This window comes from Rosa chinensis, chromosome 4 (genome assembly GCF_002994745.2).
Source record: "Rosa chinensis cultivar Old Blush chromosome 4, RchiOBHm-V2, whole genome shotgun sequence".
NCBI lineage: Eukaryota > Viridiplantae > Streptophyta > Magnoliopsida > Rosales > Rosaceae > Rosa > Rosa chinensis.
Genome location: NC_037091.1, coordinates 58,052,365 through 58,066,870, shown reverse-complemented (window position 1 = coordinate 58,066,870; position 14,506 = coordinate 58,052,365). Strand labels below are relative to the sequence as shown.

The 14,506-nt window shown below is 38.5% G+C and overlaps 2 protein-coding genes across 7 annotated transcripts; both read left to right on the top strand.

Annotated features, from left to right (window-relative positions):
- The first annotated feature begins 6,631 nt into the window (after positions 1–6,631).
- On the top strand, positions 6,632–9,434 carry LOC112201158. Of its 6 annotated transcripts, none has more exons than XM_040519351.1 (7): positions 6,633–6,954; positions 7,057–7,143; positions 7,228–7,287; positions 7,377–7,498; positions 7,834–8,041; positions 8,708–8,878; positions 9,145–9,434. In XM_040519351.1, exons 1-7 carry the CDS (start codon positions 6,952–6,954, stop codon positions 9,235–9,237), a joined length of 744 nt encoding a protein of 247 aa, XP_040375285.1. In that variant the 5' UTR covers positions 6,633–6,951; the 3' UTR covers positions 9,238–9,434. The 6 variants fall into 6 exon arrangements, with proteins under 6 accessions (XP_040375282.1, XP_040375285.1, XP_040375283.1 ...); XM_040519352.1 differs by having other exon boundaries at positions 6,636–6,954; positions 7,057–7,140; XM_040519350.1 differs by having other exon boundaries at positions 6,638–6,954; positions 7,057–7,147; positions 7,229–7,287.
- Positions 9,435–9,593: 159 nt separating this feature from the next.
- On the top strand, positions 9,594–12,928 carry LOC112201157 (putative zinc finger protein At1g68190). Its single transcript, XM_024342173.2, has 6 exons — positions 9,594–10,020; positions 10,366–10,894; positions 10,971–11,324; positions 11,768–11,995; positions 12,131–12,426; positions 12,532–12,928. Exons 2-6 carry the CDS (start codon positions 10,418–10,420, stop codon positions 12,659–12,661), a joined length of 1,485 nt encoding a protein of 494 aa, XP_024197941.1. The 5' UTR covers positions 9,594–10,020; positions 10,366–10,417; the 3' UTR covers positions 12,662–12,928.
- The last annotated feature ends 1,578 nt before the right edge of the window (positions 12,929–14,506 follow it).

The following is a 14,506-nucleotide window of genomic DNA, read 5'->3' as shown; positions in this document are numbered from 1 at the left end:
TTTTTGGATTGCTTGAAGCTGTTTGCTCCTCCAGAAGCTGAAGTTCAGTTGCTACTAGAGAAACCTTGTTATGATTTTGGAAAGCAAATGGAACAGTAAAAACTGGAGTATAGTGCTGGTGTTCATTTGATAAAATCGCAGGAGGTGCCTCTCCTGCTAGAGTATCCAGCTTCTGGCTTCCATCGTTGAAGTTTGCTGGAAGGTTCCCTAGATTGTTAGCATTGCTTGAAGGTGTTTCTTTTGCCAGAAACTCAAGTTCAGTTGTTCTCGCAGCAAACTTGTTCTCATGAGGAGTACGGTATTGTTGTAGGTCCATGCCGAGAGGCTCATTCGGGAGCTGAGATGCATGTTCTGATTTGTGGGGAGAAGCATCTTCCTTAGTCATGCACTCCATACTAGGTGAATCCTTTAGCACAAGCTCAAGTAGTTTATTTGTTCCTGCAACTTCTGTTGAAAAACTGTTCCGAGTTTCGGAACTGGAGGAATTAACTGAAGCATAATATTGCTCTTGGTTCACAGAAGCACTGTCTGGTGTCATGCTTGGTAAATTCATTGGCATGGGCTCAAATAATTCAATTCGTTGATCTTCTGTTGAAAACTCGTCCCGAATTTCAGAGTTCATGGGAGCACTTACAATTAGAGTACAATTTTGATCTTGATTCGCAACTGAAACCTCATTTGAGAACTGAAATGCATTTGCCAACATGTAAGGAGAATCTGCCTCTGGAGTCGAGTAATTCATACTTGGTTGGTTCATCTTCTGTAGTTCAAGCACTTCTGTTGTTCCTGCAATTGGTGTTTCCTTGTTTATGGAATTGAAGGGATCAGTCAAAGCAGGAGTACAATTTTGCTTTTGATGCACGGCAGGAGGCTCGTCGGGGAGCTGGAATGTATTGGTTGACATGTTGGGAGGATCAACCTCTGAAGTCATGCCCGGTAAGTTTTCAGTTACTTTCAGTTTTTTCTTCAATATTTCCTTCATGCCAGTTTTGTATGCAAAACTGCTTGTTTCTGGTATCTGGTTCATATTTTGAAACCAACCATCAGTTCTTAGAGAATCATTGGGGCTATTGGTATTTCCGTAGCGAGATAAGCCTCCATGGCTTGAGTTTAGATTCTGCATTCTGTAGTCATGATTGTCGAAGCTAGCTACAGAGATCGAAGATCTGGTCAAAGAATTTGGAGTAGTTGATTCTGTTGGTTTACCTCCTACTCCAAACCTTGAAGTCCCTGGTTTCTTCTGGTATACCAGAGAACTTTGCTTTGCTGGCACAAACTCATTCCCACCAGAAACTTTGCTTAAACTACTTCTTCCAGTAAATATGCCAGTCTCGTTAATTCGCCGTACTTGATTTTTGTATTTCTGGAAATAAAGAATATAACATTAATCCTTCAAACAAAGATTGGAAAGATAAAGAACACTGGTAAAATGTACATGCAAGTTGTCAAACTGGAAAACAGAAATAAAGCAAATAAGAAGCTTAAACAATAATAAGTAATTACTAATAATTCACAACTACATATTTTCTAGAGAATCAATCAAAAGTTAATTGATGGGAAAGACTCGGCCTTTGATTGATGAGATATGAATGGAAGAGAACCTGAAGATGGCTTGCAACCTGGCGCATTGTTAAATTCTCCACACCCATCATGTTCATAATCGATTTAGGACGAGCTTCTGTATGCAACAAGCCAACAAGAAAATGACGATAATTTAGTAACTTATAAAGGTGAACTGAAGCATAATGCTGAACTAACTACGTAGCTCAACAGATAGTACGGAAATTACATAAAAATATTAGATAGTTTTCTGAGAAAGAAAAATTACTCTGATCTCCCAAGGCACTTATTGCTGTTGTAAACTTGAAATGCAGGTCCGAAGTCCAATTAATACGTTCTTTCTTATCTGTTTTGTCATTGCTATGTTTCTTGGAGATCCCTTCCTGATTCCTGGCTATACTGTCAGAATCAGTTTGCTCTACAGTTAGTTTCAATTTTTTTTGTTTTCCTTGTTCGTCGGTATCATCAGCTGGCTTCATCCCAGATGCTTTTTGTTTTTGGCTCTCTGTTGGGAACAACTCTTCGATGCTATAGCTATGCAAACCTGTTTCATGATTTCAACAGCTAAGTAAATCTTACCGGACTTGAGTGTCAATGTGCAAGTTTTAGTGTGTCAACTTGCTCATACTTACCTTCTAGATCAGTTTCAAGGCCAGTGCCATTCCAATAATGCCCTGTATCAGGCCTACACAGTGCACCATCCTCCTTGGTTTCAATACCTGCAAAGGAAGGTCTAAGCACTGAAGACTCTTGATAGTCCCTTGGCCAGTCTATCTTATCTTCACAATTTGGTTTACCTATGTCCTCCATTGGGTTTGTCTTCCTGTATACGTGTTGCCACACATTTTTCAGATCCTCCAAAGGAATGGGTTTCTCAAGGATAATGCTTGCTCCTTTGTCTAGGGCTTTCCTGGTCATGTCAGCATTCATTTCAGAGGAGATCACTGCATCAAAAGCCCAAGTATCAAAAAATCAGTATGCAAGAGTAAATAAGTTGTCTACAAATCAATCGAGATGGAAAACTTAAGGAATTTGAAGCTTACATATGACAGGAATATCCTTCTCGAGCAGTGCATGCAGAAAAGAAACACTCTCAATATCAGACATGTTAATGCTAGCCATTACTAGTTCATAGTGATCCTTTTGTTCACTAATCATGGACAAAGCGACAGATGCCTGCTCGATTGCAGTAACTAAAATGAAAATGCAAGATATAATTAAATTCCACTCAATATTTTCAGATTGACGAGGCTGCAAATAACAAGCATGAACATAAATTACCGAAAATTCCTTACATTAAAAAAGTATATTCGAGAACTTTCTTTCACAGCGCAATAACAAATAGCAGTTACATTTTGTAATAACTTATGACAGATTTGCGTATAGAATAGAATTTATATCGCAGACTTCCTTGCTAGACAGAGATGATCGATCCTTGTCTAAAACATTTATGCGCAGACATGCGGCATCTTTGAAATTATGGAATATACAAAAGTAATGTATATGTATTACCATGGAATGAGTATTGTTCAAGCACTGATGCTGTGTACATGAGGGAAAATGTGTCATGATCGAACAGCAGGATTTTAAGGCCGTGCGCAAATTCAGGAATACCGTCAGTCTCTATAAAACTCATGTTGTCCATTTTCACCAGTACTACACAAAGATTGAGTGCATTAAATAAGGCAAGAAATCCAGAAACTTGAACCTGATAAACTAATTAGATTAAGAAGCTCTTAAGTTTGAGCAGAGAATGTGAAGAAAATAAGTTTGGCATCAAGAAGCTTTAAAAGGATATATAGAAGGATGGAATTACCAGGTCTGTAGTTTGAGCACTTAGCTTTAGCAGCACATGAACTAGAGGGTGTTTTGCTGCTTTCAGAAAACAGGTTCTGTATAGTTGTCTAATCTTATGAAATGGGAAGAAGAAGAAAGGTGCTTATCATTATCCAGGTTTATGCTTAAATAGGAGTCTGCAGAGTAGGGGATTCTTGAACATTTTTGGACGTCAGTTGAATCCAAAAGGAAAGTAGCAACCTCAGACCAGGACCCCAGGAAGTCAAAACCATGTTCAGCCCTGTAATAAATCATTGTATAATTTCCAATTGGAGAAGGAATTCATAAAAAGACAAGTCATAATATCTAAGCCAACCATTTTTTTTTTTTTGGAAGTCCATGTATAATTTCTACCCTGGCCTCATAATATCATAAGAAATTTCTTACTTATGAGCTAAAATTGGCTTGTAACGTTAAAGGAGTCACATGAAAAGGAGGGAAATTATGAGGTGTTTAGGAAGGAAAAAAGATTCAAAGATTCACCTAGGTAACAAAATGTGCATCAACGGAATATGAAAAAAAAATGAGTCAAAAAAGTTTGTTATTTGGAGTTTTAATGCGGTTTTGAACTTCAGGAACAAGTTGAAAGTGAAGAAATAACTTATATGATATGAATAAGAACATAGGTTCTTACACTTACAGCTCACTCTGGGTTTGCTGATCAAGCTGAAATTTCTTCGTATACAAATCCTCCATGGGAAGAAATTTTACGTGCGGACAAAATTTTGGATATAAGTTGGGAGTTATCTGCAACTCAAGAATATTTTTGTAGCTTTGACCTCACGATAATATGCAAAGTGATCTTTCTTTTTTATTTCAAGTATAGTAGTCAAAACCACCTTATTAATAATTTCTTTGAATAAAACTCATTTTATGGTGGAAAGTATTAGGTTCATCCATTCGTAATTAACTTGTTTTAACTTTACATTCTTATAACTAGCCCTTTAACATGTGCCTCAATTGACTTTTATTTTTTATTTTTTATTTTTTATTTTTTATTTTTTATTTTTTATTTTTTATTTTTTATTTTTAAATTAAAAAAAGTTACAACAATTTCTCTCATAATTTTGGGGAAGCTTCTCATTTTTTCATGAGAGGTATTGCAATTTTTTCAAATATAATATACTCTATTGACTATCTTATCCTCATATAGAAATAATTTATTTATTAATATTTATATTATATTAGGGCATATATGGTACTTCAAAAATTTAACCATTCACTTAAGAATTGGCTTAATTATATAAGATATGATCCCTTCGTGTATCTAAACTCATTTCATTTTATTAAGTTCATCCATTAATAATTAAAGTGTTTCAAATTTCTAATTTTATAATAGGCCACGTTCATGTCTCAAAACATAATCTAAAGACCATCTCTAAAATTGGTGACTAGTTGGTCCAGTGACGTAAGTTTTTTCTTTATAAGGTGGTAGATCTTAAGTTTGACTCACAAAAACAAAATAACAACAAAGATTATCTTTACAAAAAATTCTACAGTGCAATCAGATAATCTATCAAATAATTAGACAATTTTAACAATAGTTAAGATCAATGGAACAAGCCATTAATTTGTTGGCAAAAACGAACAGAAAATTCAACGGTACATTAATGTACCAATACATCAAGTAGACTAGATTTGATATAAACTAGTTGCATGCATAAGTAGACTAGTTTGACTTGATCTCAAAGTAGTATACCTCTGTATCGAGTTTGTTTAGTTTTGTATCGAATCAGTCTACTTAATATATCAATACATTAATATATCGTAGAAGAACCCTAAGTGAATGGAGTGACCCTACGAATTGTCCTTTCACTCTTTGTTTTTGTTTCATGTTAACATGGGTTAAGACGTAAGTTCAACCAACCAAGGAACATCTCAAGAGCGTCTCTCTCTAAACTTTAGAGAGAGAAAGTAGATTTGAAAACAAACCTCCTCCCCCTTTTTTTTGCCCAGATCTTGATCCATCAGGATCTAACTTGAAGGTTTAAGAGTTAGGGGAGGTCCCTCCTTCTCTATTCCTCTTCAGCATCCTTAATAATTTATAGTTCTTGTCTCACTTTTGTGGTGTCTTTTGCTTTCTTTGTGGTCATTTCTGGCTATGTGCAATTCATTCCTGGCTATGTCCAAATTAGGAGGTCCTTATTCCTAGCTTTTTTTTTTTTTTTTGCTCTATCTCACTATTGGTCAATCCCCACATCTTTCCAGTTCAATGCTTACCCAACCCCAAAATAGTTCTTCTCCTTTTACTATCAACTTCCATGAAGGCCTGCGATGATAAAGTATAAGACACTTATCTAGGCGAGTATGGGTGCTCACACATGGGTTCATCACCCCCTTCTCCCCCAAATTTTGCATGGTTTTGGTACTCGATCTATGATCTGGTTCTCGATCCTCTTTCGACAACCATGACTCTTTCTTGGTTTGAGTCTCAATGGTGGACAATATGGTGCTGTTTTTAGGGATCTTCTCCCCTTGGTTGTTGGATTTAATATGATATGTGTACTGGAATTTGATTGACATCAGTTATTCAATTCAGAACTACTCAGTGTCCTGCTTCTTATGACACATCATCAACTATGCGTGATCGGCGATGCGAGGTGGCCTGCAATAGCTAAGTTTTCTGTATTGGGTTGGGCTTGTTCTTTGGGCCTATGCTTTAGTTGTTTTATAAGGGTTAATTTCTTTAGATTGACTCTTTCTGAGTCCAGTTGAAAATTAAGTTTCCTTAGTTTTACTATTTGTTTAGGCCTGTCCATTGGACTTTTTTTTTTTTGAGTGGAAGACGTCAATAGAACTAACACACACACCCATGCAGTGCATCCCAGCATCGCCAGACTAATCACTGCACCGCAGACGCACGAACCATTGGGTGTTTTAACTAACCCAGGTCCCTCAAATCTGCTGGCCACGGGATGGAGTTGAGATTCGAACTCTAGACCTGGGAGTTCCAGATTAGGCAGCTCGACCAACACACCACACCACGTGATTTCCTGTCCATCGGACTTATTAGTTGGTTCTTGTTTCAATCCTTTAAATTAGATTTGTGGCAGTTTGATTGATTCCCTTTTTAAAAAAAATTAAAAAAAACATGGGTACCGTCTAGCCAGGACCAAGCCCAAACTCAATATTTCATTTTTATTCTTCTTTTTATGACACTATATTTCGGTGTGACGCAATATGAGCATGTTGGAGCCTAAGAGTCCCTGGAGATTGTAGTACTCGTGGAGCAATCTCAAATGCGATTATTCAAAGATGAAACCGAGCCCCGAGAGTTAGAGAGGCGTCCCTACCTGCACTAATGAGTAAATAGCAGTCCCAGAATGAGATTATTGAAAGATGGAATCGAGCCCCCAAGGGTTACAGGAGCGTCTATATCCACTACGGATGGGTCCCAAATCTAAAAACAAAAAAAAAATTAAACAGGAATAGGATTTGGATTTGCTTTATAATAAGTCTCGTAAGTCGTACCGGTCTCTTAAATCTCCGGCGGGACGCTTCAAAAAAGGTGAAACTGAAAAGACGACCACCGCTGCACTCTCTCCCACTTTCACAATGGTCACCTGAAGTTCTTCTTCTTCCTCTCATTACTCCTTTACTAGGGTTTTGTTTCTCGTTCTCCCTATACTCTCATCCAGTAACTGGTCTATGATTTTGCAGGCAGATTTTACCGAAGAACTCGAACCCCTTTTCGATTACAGCCGCGTGCAGCCTCTCAATGTCATCTCCCTCGACGACGACGACGACGACGGTGAGCTCTTTTCGAATTCAATCAAGGCTTGAATTGTCTCCCAAGTTCAGTATTTTGAATCGTTCAATGTTTCTATTGCAGACGACGAGGCGTCGGCTTCTCCTCCGAGCAAGAAGAGGAAGAAGGCTTCGAATCCAGCAGTAAGCAGCTCTTATTTACTATCGGATATTACGGTTTTATTACATATGATTTTCAATTTGTTGATGTTTTTCGATGAATTGGGATTTAGGTTGAAACGGTCGATGACAGTGTGAAGGTTACAGTTATTGAGGATGACGACGAGGACTGGTTGCTTCCTCCGCCCAAAGTTACCAAGAAATTGGGTGATGATTCCATCTTAAAGGCGTTGAGGTATTTTCATAATTGATTTTTTTTTTTTTTTTTTTACTGAAAAATTGTGAATTGGATTCTGGTGCTTGTATGACACATAGTTGGAATATATAAGGCCTTTGATTATGATAGTACCGTAGAATTCATGTGGCTTTTGTAAATTGTTTATATTTGAAGTCAGATTACCTCTGTGGGAACTGGTTTGATGTAGCCATCCGGCCATGGTTTTGGGTTTTAGATAATTTTGTTGCTCCAGAACATTAAACCTTTATTCCTGTTGTTTGATCTGGTTTACCTTGGGTTTCAATGTTTTAAGTTGCTAATTTTGACGATGAAAACGCCATCTCGTAATGCAGGTTACAGAAGCAAGAACTGGCATCAGCTGAGTCGGCTGAAAATGTGGTCCGAGCTGTGGAGGAGTCTGTGAGACAAGAACTTCTTAGTTCCCTCCAATCTTCACCAGATGCTACGGCAGCGCCACATCCAAAGCCCCAAGTTGAAAGGAACAAAGTAGTTATATCTATTCAAGACAAGGATGGAGTCAAGCAATTTCGCATATACATGGTATGTTTATGCAGACAAATGTACAGACAAGTAAACATGTAATATATATTTGTCTAGTCATTCCCATTCTTATAATTGATTAATCTATGGTTACTTCTCACTGGTAGGAAATGTAATGGTCGTTCAGAAACATTATATGCACTTGATAACCTGAGAATTACATGTGATATTGCCAAAAAAAAAATCTATTAGTCTTGTTAATTGCAGAAAATTGAAAATTATCATTTAGGTTTCGATAACATTCAGTTTCAAGTACTGTATGCGGTGCTTATGTAAGCTAACTGAGCATGGAGTGTTGTAATCCATCTAGAGAGTCTAGAGCAGGTGGTTTCTGTGCCAATTCAATATATTTGTACAACTGTACGAAAAACCACATAAAGGACTGTACAACAGAGTATGGAGAATATGTGTATGTAGCTCATATCACTGAGCTGTGTTGCATTCATCTGATAAGTTTGTGTGCTAGATTTCACCCAACTCTTCTGACCCTGAACATACAACCTTCTAGTTCTTTTCTTCCTCATCTCTCCCCCAAAGCCGACTCACCTCCCTTTCTTTTCTATATGTTGCTTTGTTCCATGTTCTCTGTGCTGAGGTTTCAGCTATATGGCTTACTGGATGTTTAGAAATTTGTAATTCTAATAAGATTTTCTTCTACTTTAACAGGATGACAAGTTTGAGCGGCTATTCAAAATGTATGCAGATAAAGCTAAGATTGACATTCAGAGTTTGGTTTTTAGTTTTGATGGAGATAAAATAGGTCCAGATGCCACACCTGAATCACTCCGGATGGAGGATGATGACATGATCGAAGTGCATGATACTTCAAACAAAAAAGGTAATGAATGAGAAGGATCATTTGGTAATCAACTTAACACTTTTCGGCCTTTATTGAATTCAGGCTTCTAGCCATATCCTTTCAGTCATTTCATTTAGGTTTGTATCTAAATTTATACACATCATTGTCCTGTGCGAATTGTTACCACTGCTGCCAGTAAATTTATGTTTTTAGTCGCAAACTCTGCTGTTTTCCGCTATAGATTCCATTTCAAAGTTATCTGCTCAACTTCCATCCGAATTCTTATTCATTCTTCTTTGAATTCAGGTGTTTCTTCAACCAAGGCAACTCGATGACACTGTTTTCCAGGGGGAAGGATACCCGTGAATGCTCCCATATGCTCCTTTTTGATTGTTGATGTATCAGCGCAACAACTATGCTTGTGCTTTCTCTCCAATTGTATAGTTGTAGTTCAAATTCAGAAACTTCTTCAGAATTCTTTTCAGGAACAAGTACAAGCTATAAAGACATAGCTCGACTGCTCGAGGAAAAGAAAAACACTCCTTGTACAAGATTTTGTCGGATTAACAGACTGGTTCCTTGTGTGTTTCTACAGTTGATTCTTGCCTCTACTGTTGTTCCTCCTATCCTTGAACTTCTATCGCTGCTCCATAACAAAAAAGTGCTGTAAAACCCAGCTTTTAACTTCCTGACAATAGTCAGGTTAACATCGAATTTCTTGACCAGATAATTTCAACCAAATACAGAACACTGAAATAATGGTTTATTATCATGAATGATTTGAATCTGACCACCATCATATCGGTGGTACTTAAACTTATACTGTGCTACGACAAGGGTACAAGTACAACCGTCAAACTCCCATCCATCTGAACTTTAGATTTGGATGGACTTTTAGGATTTGGATCACCTTGGGTCATACATTTCACATGCATTCATTCACTCACTCTCAGATTGTAATGGGATAACGTGGATGACGATCGCATAGTCCTAGAGCCACGTATTCAAATCCACGCTGGAAAGTTGAGCTCACAGATGTACACGTCAGAGCCATAAAGTGTCAAAATGATAAACAGCACACAAGAAGAAGAAGAAGATAATCAAAGCAACAAGAGAAGAGACGATGAGTGCTCTGCGTCTCTCATTGTGAGCCTTATTTTTACCCGGGAAAAAATCACGGGTACATTTTCTTCCTTCTTTTTCCTTCTTTTCGAAGATAATAGCTTTGAATTTTTTTAATTATAATTCCCACTTTGGATCGCCTCTGTTTCTTGTTTTTCATATCCGCTGATCATGTGAAGTTGATCGAATAAGGACCTTTGATATTCATAGGTTCAAAAATGTTTCTTCATGTTTGAATCATTTCTCCGGATCTGACCCATAAAGAAAAGAGAAGGGCTTCAGATATGATCTTGGATGTAGAACTTGAAAAAATGTGTGTAATTGTTAGGGTACCTCAGCCATTCTACTATAGTAGTTTGCTTTTATTTCTTTAGGACTAATAAGAATTGGTGTTTCATCTTAGAAACTGCAAATGTGAAGCTTCACTTTGTGAGCGTTTACTAGTTTTGGAGAAAATGGAGAAATGTTGTGAGTTCTGCAGAGCATTAAGGCCGGTAGTGTACTGTAAAGCTGATGCAGCACATCTTTGCCTCTCTTGTGATGCAAAGATCCATTCGGCTAACACAGTTTTCAACCGGCATCAGCGCACTGTCTTATGCGAATCCTGCCAAGGCCGCCCTGCTTATGTTCAGTGTTTGGATCACAGAATGTTTATGTGCAATGCCTGTGACAGGAGCCAGCACACGTCATCTTCCCAACATCATCACAAACGCACTATCAGGAGTTACACAGATTGCCCGTCTGCCAAGGATTTTGCAGCATTGTGGGGTTTCCAATCAAATGAGATAGATAACAAGACTCTATCCACCTCTTGTGGTTCTTGTGACTCGAGTGTGGTAAGCTATGATATTCATGGGCAGTCTTGCTCACAAATTGAATGTCTTTCAGGTGGTGCTCGGTTTGAAATGGGATCGACCAGTAAACAATACGAGGTAGCCAGAAATAGTTGAATGAATTGGCACTGTTGAAATATTCATGTCTTTTTAATTGATGTGTTTATCTTTGCAGATATATTGTAAAGGTGAAGAGCATAAGAAGACTGGTTTTATTCTGCACCAGATACTTGACTTGGAAAGGCTGCAGCTAGCCAAGGGGAATAGCCCTTCAGCACAGAGTGACCTATCTTCTTCAGCACATCATACTTGGAACAGCTTTGATGAGAATCTTGATTGGCATTTACAACACTGCGAGACTACTGGTACTAACTTTCAGCTAAATGAGAGTCCGCTTCAGAATCCGAAAGATGATCCTTTGCCATTTCTATTTTATCAAGCAGAACATTTACCATCAAATTCAACTATTGGACTTCCATTGCAGACAGAATCCATTTGGCAGTGCAGAAGTCCGGTTCAAAGTAGTCAGGTTCGATCAATATCAGTGCAAGTCATTCATCTGGACTTTTGTTGTGTTACATTAATGACGGTTAAGATTAATCTGTTTGTACTTTAGAAGTTCCCTGAGATGAAGAAATATCTTAATTTGTGCTCACCATATGGAGGTGAAATAATAAAATACGATACTCTATTTCTCAATTAAGGAACTCTAATCATTGTTTTGGTTCTTTTGTTGCAACCATTCATAAGTGATTCCTCATTCAATTTTGACGTAGACTTCAAGAATTGCTATGCATCTGCATTAGTTCATCATGTCACTTTAGTCTTAACAACACTAGTATTCCCCTCCTTGTTTGACAACGGAAAGGCAGTCTGGAAGTTTGAGATGTTCTATCGGGTGGACAGCCTCTATAATTCATTTTTTAAAGAACCATTTTTCATTGTGTTTTACCATCTGACCTGATTTTGTAGCTGTGGTCTCAAAATATGCAAGACCTTGGGGTTTGTGAAGAGCTTGTTTGTCACGACGATTTTGACATACCTGATGTTGATTTGACATTCCGAAATTTCGAGGAACTCTTTGGAGGTGATCAAGATCCTACCAGATTGCTGCTTGATGATAAAGATGTCTCATATTCCTCCATGGAGAGGGACATGTCCCTCGATAAATCAGATGACTGCAATTCAAGAGCAATGGTGGTATGGATTAGGACTTCCACTGTTTCCTTTCTTACGAATGAAATGTTAGTGTTGCTATAATTGAATCAAGCTCCACTATATAAGATGAAAACCAGGTGCTAAATATACATCTGCTCCTATATAATATTTTGACAGGATGTATCAGAGGCTTCATCCATGTACCTTACTCAGCCTGCAGACTTCGACAAAGATACCAGTGCCTGTAACAAAGTTGTAGACGTTTCGGGAAGCATGGATTCGAATTCTCCACATGCTATTCGACCACCTTTTTCAACTTTACCATTCTCTGAGTCGAGGATATTCACCGTTAGCAACAATGCAGATTGTCATGATACGCAACCCTTGAGTACTTCACCTGATGTGGATACTGGACAGCTGGAAGTCGGAGCAAGTTCTCGGATGAGGTACAAAGAGAAGAAGCATTCTCGACTGTAAGTACAATAATTCTAAAGCTCTCAAATATGATTTTACACATCGAAATGTGTCATGTTAAGTTGTACATAGGAATAACAAATCACATGCATTGTTATCTTCAGAACTGAGAAGAAACTTCCATATCCATCTCGGAAAGCTACAACTAATATACATAAGCTGGGAAAAGGCCGAATTGTTAAGACAGAAGAGGAATACGATTCAGACACCATTGATGTGACAAGAAGTCACTGATCGAACTTTAGCCATCTTTGTCTATACATATTACCATGTCCCAAGTGATCGAAGTGCAATCTGGTTTAAAATTTACAGTCAAAGCATGCATGAACTTCTTTTTTTACAGTAGTTACTCAATTTACTTACTCTTAACAGTAAATTTTCGTTATATTGATGAAAATGTGCAATCATGAAACGGAAGCTCTTTCTGGACGTACGGTTGTGAACCGTTCCACAATTCCTAGTATGTTTAAGTATATTGGTATTGAGAGAGATTGATGAGAGAAGTGTGTTTCATTATAGAGAATAGGAGCCCTATATATAGGGATTACAAAGTGCATAATCTAATGTTACAAGGAATACCAATCCGTGTAGGATTGGGAAATCTAGAACCTTCTCTCCTATTCCTATTCCTAGTTTGATAAGGCACACTAAACTTGATTTTCCTTCAACACTCCCCCTTGTGCCGCTCAAACTTGGTGGTGACGCTTCATCCGTTGCCTCGTTAAAAACCTTGCCAGGTAACAAAAACCCTGTGGGACAAAAATAATCCTGGTCGAAGGACAAAAAGAGCACAACACGCCCTTCACTCTTCGAGATCGAACATGTAGACATCATAACTCCCCCTGATGTCGATATCTCCCCCTGATTGCTACAATCGTGGGAGTTCGGATAACTTTCTCAATCCGATGCTCTTCACATGTTTCTCGAAGGTGGATTTAGGTAACGACTTAGTGAATAAGTCCGCTACATTATCCTCTGATCGGATTTGATTCACTTCAATCTTTAGAAGTGATTGTTGTTGCTGATTATAAAAGAACTTAGGCGATATATGCTTGGTGTTGTCACCCTTGATGAAACCTAACTTCATTTGTTCAATACAAGCTGCATTATCCTCATAAATGCATGTAGGTTCATCTGTGGTAGACTTCAAACCACAACTTCCTTGAATGTGTCGAATTACAGACCTTAGCCATACACATTCACGTACAGCTTCATGTAGAGCAATAATCTCTGCATGATTTGAGGAAGTAGCAACAAGGGTCTGTTTTGTAGACCTCCAAGATATAGCAGTGCTTCCCATGGTAAAGACATAACCAGTTTGGGAGCGACCTTTGTGAGGGTCAGAGAGGTACCCTGCATCAGCAAAACCCATCAAGACATCATTGTCGTTTTGATGGAGGGAGATAGGAGAACGCCGGCCACCATGAGCGGTGGCGGCGCCGGCGGCGGCAACATGGCCGGCGGCCATTCCATGGACGGGGGCGTTTTGCCTTTTGGGGTCCAATCCCAAATTTCCGTCATTCCTTTTCTCTCTGTAGGGATAGAATAAGCCCATATCAATCGTACCTCTTAGGTATCGAAAGATTGTCTTTATACCAATCCAATGGCGGCGAGTTGGCGCAGAGCTATGTCGAGCTAACAAGTTCACTGCGAATGAGATATCCGGTCTTGTGCATTGAGCTAAGTACAATAATGCGCCTATTGCACTCAAATAGGGCACTTCGGCCTCTAGGGGTTCTTCGTCCTCATCCCTTGGACGAAACGGATCTTTTCCGGGCTCAAGACTACGGCCGATCATGGGAGTACTCGCAGGCTTTGCTTTATCTTCATTAAAGCGCCTTAGAATTTTCTGAGTATATGCAGACTGATGGATCAAAATCCCATCACTACGGTGCTCGAGTTCTAAACCGAGACAAAACCGTGTTTTCCCAAGATCTTTCATCTCAAATTCGGATTTCAAGTATTTAGCAGTTTCCTTCAACTCATCTAGAGTTCCAATTAGGTTCATGTCATCGACATAAACTGCTACGATTGCAAATCCGGAACTTGTTCTTTTAATGAACACGCATGGGCATATTT